Source organism: Caenorhabditis briggsae (assembly GCF_000004555.2).
Source record: "Caenorhabditis briggsae complete genome, chrIII, whole genome shotgun sequence".
NCBI classification, from domain to species: Eukaryota; Metazoa; Nematoda; class Chromadorea; order Rhabditida; family Rhabditidae; genus Caenorhabditis; species Caenorhabditis briggsae.
In genome coordinates this window covers 7,190,086-7,192,813 of record NC_013490.2, presented here as the reverse complement: position 1 = coordinate 7,192,813, position 2,728 = coordinate 7,190,086, and the positions used below count along the sequence as shown (strand labels likewise).

Sequence of the window (2,728 nt, the reverse complement as noted above, 5' to 3'; positions counted from 1 at the left end):
GCGGTAATTATTTTATTCCGAAAAAAATATAGTTCGAACTCTGTTTAAATAAATAAAATTTAATTTATAGTTTAAATTGCGCAATTTTGTTTTCGTTTATGTCGTTGCTTCCTGCATACTCATGGTTTCAATGTACTCAATTCTTCCAGAATAAAATGATGCTCACTCCCCAGCTGTTTCATGACATCATCAGGCCGTGTCCCGCATGCGAAACACGTGAGTTTTTACCTGAACAGAATATTATACTGGAAATCGCATCTTGCAGCCTATGACATTCGTCTCCACGCCCCACATGTACTTCCATGCTCACACACATTCTGTATGATGTGTCTGTCGAAGCACGAACAAAGGAAGAAGAAAAAATGTCCGATTTGCGATGCGAAGTATTCAAAGTTTGCTCCAAACTTGGCTCTGATGGGTTAGTCAATCTGGCAAGTGTATTCTTCACCTTTCAATTGTTTCAGAAGTCTCGGAGCGCATCGATGAACGGAGAGTGTTCTTGGAGTCAGACACGCGACAATGCGATGAGTGCGACAATCGAGTGAAAACGAGCATGATGAGAAGATGTGAAACTTGTGAGAAACAATTGATGACAAGAACAGAATACAAATTGGTAAGTGCAAAATGTTTTAATAATCAGTACCCGTGTTAATCTCAGGAATGCATAATTTGTTTGGAATGTTGTGTGAACTCTCACAACGGACACAATTTCATTCGGTTCAACACTGCTCCATCTTCCTCAATTGAGTCGTCACCGATGCTTCAGCAGCGAGCGCGGCATCCGTCAACATCATCTACAGTGTCTGTTCACTTCAGACATCCATCTACAGTGTCCGGGAGATTGTGAGATTTTTGCAGGCTAGTCTACTAATTTCGTTCATTTCTTCTCAGATCGACTACCAAAGGGCTCATTAATACCATCAAAAGTTGGTCGTTTCGATCAAGTAACGAACTTTCCTTCGTTCTCTCTCCCCCATCAAAACTAGCATTCAGTGAAGAAGACATTGTGATGCAGTGCCAGTCGCCTTTCTACGGTATTAGCTGTTACAAACGTTTTCACTTCTTAAATGTTGTTTTCTTTCAGAAAACGAAACAGCGCAAAGTCAGCACCAGATCCTTCGAAATAGAATGTCCTCATCCCGTTTCCTTTGCTATGATCCAAATAATCCAGATAACATTTCGGTGGACAGTGTCTTCGGTCAGTTTTTTCCCCATGATACGTTTGATAGAAAATACGTTCCAGTTGAATCGCCACAATCTCTTCCCAATAACCTGACGCCACGAATGTCTTCATCATGCCGTTCGTCGTGCATTCAACACAAAAATGACTCTGGAGTTATGATGACACCATCTTCGTCGTCTTCTCCAGCAACACCATCAGTCGTGACGTCCCACCCGCACTTCTCTCGATCCGCGACGTCACTGCGGATTCCCTCACCCGCCACTACTTCAAAGATTCAAGGGATCCAAAACTTTTTCGGTTCATCCAGAGTACCTCGAAACAATCGAATGCAAATGGGCGTTGCGGACATTATTCGCACGTAAGCTTTAGCAATCTTCTCAATGATTAAATAGAACTGATACCTGTCTCGAAGATAGCTTTAGGAAACCGTAACAGATCAAATTAAGGACCTAATATCGAAAATCGAATTTAGAAAACGGAGAGAAATTATATCGAATCCTACAGACCTCACCGACCAATGCCACATCCTCTCTACACATCGACTCCGAATAACTTGAATGGTGTTCGAAACTCAGAACGCATGGTGTATCCCCCGACACCTACTCGCCAACCACGACAATATTTTTAAAGTGTATGGAAGTTATTGTTGTCTGTTTTTTGTTTCATTTGAATACTCATCCAACCAATTGTTCTTTGGAAAGTTTCGAATTTTATATGGATTTATTTATATGTATTAGCTTGTTTTATGATTTAACTTTTTTCGAGCATCTCTCGAGTTTGAGAGTTCCCACCCCAAATAATACAGTTTTCAGCATATCTATATTTTTTATTTCATTCCTCATATCTCGTGCTTACATTCTCGTCCGATCTCAAAATGCTAAGAAAAAAAAATAAATCAATCTAAAATTGTTTAGTTTTGTCTCGACGTTTACAGTGAATAGAAAGAGGAGACAAAGATAAATTGTAAACATATGTATTGGGGAAATTGTGATTCTCTTCTGTTTTTTTTTGTCTTCTCCATTCTCTCGTCAACATTAAAACTTATCAATAAAAATGCGACGTCTTCTAGGTTTTATTCTTATCTTCTCTGTTCAATGGGTTGTTGAGTAAGTCGATATTGATCGAAATATTCTGAAATGAATTGAATTCCAAAAATAAGAAAAACGCCATCAGAATCATGGATTTTCAGAGGCGCATCGAGCTCATGCAAATCAATAGTCTGTCCTAAACAAACTGGAAAAACTATACCATGTGATATGTGTCATGATTGTTTGAATAGTGGGTCAAGGTAAGTTTCCTAATACTAAAAACTAGGTCTGAAATCCTGATAATTATGTTAAACTGCTTAAAGGTGGTGTACGGTGAAATTTTTTATTGCATCAAAATGTGCAGAAATGCATGTAGATTGACATTAAAAAAAAAGAAAAAATTCAAAAAAAATGCCTTCATCGAGAAAAATGCATCGAAAAATACACTGAAAGCCCTTAGGGACGAAGTTTTTTTCTAGGCCGCCCGGTGAGTAAAAGCGCGCGAATTCAAACTTTT

At 38.8% G+C, this 2,728-nt stretch overlaps 1 protein-coding gene across 1 annotated transcript in view; it reads left to right on the top strand.

The window, feature by feature from the left end:
• Positions 1 to 98: 98 nt before the first annotated feature.
• CBG17986 overlaps positions 99 to 2,728 on the top strand; it is a gene marked incomplete at both ends in the record, with an annotated part of 5,056 nt that continues 2,426 nt past the window's right edge. Inside the window, 7 exons of the mRNA XM_002642003.1 lie at positions 99 to 216; positions 266 to 418; positions 465 to 613; positions 659 to 843; positions 892 to 1,034; positions 1,085 to 1,198; positions 1,244 to 1,541. Coding sequence (XP_002642049.1) covers positions 99 to 216; positions 266 to 418; positions 465 to 613; positions 659 to 843; positions 892 to 1,034; positions 1,085 to 1,198; positions 1,244 to 1,541 — 1,160 coding nt within the window. The remainder of the gene's footprint in view (positions 217 to 265; positions 419 to 464; positions 614 to 658; positions 844 to 891; positions 1,035 to 1,084; positions 1,199 to 1,243; positions 1,542 to 2,728) is intronic.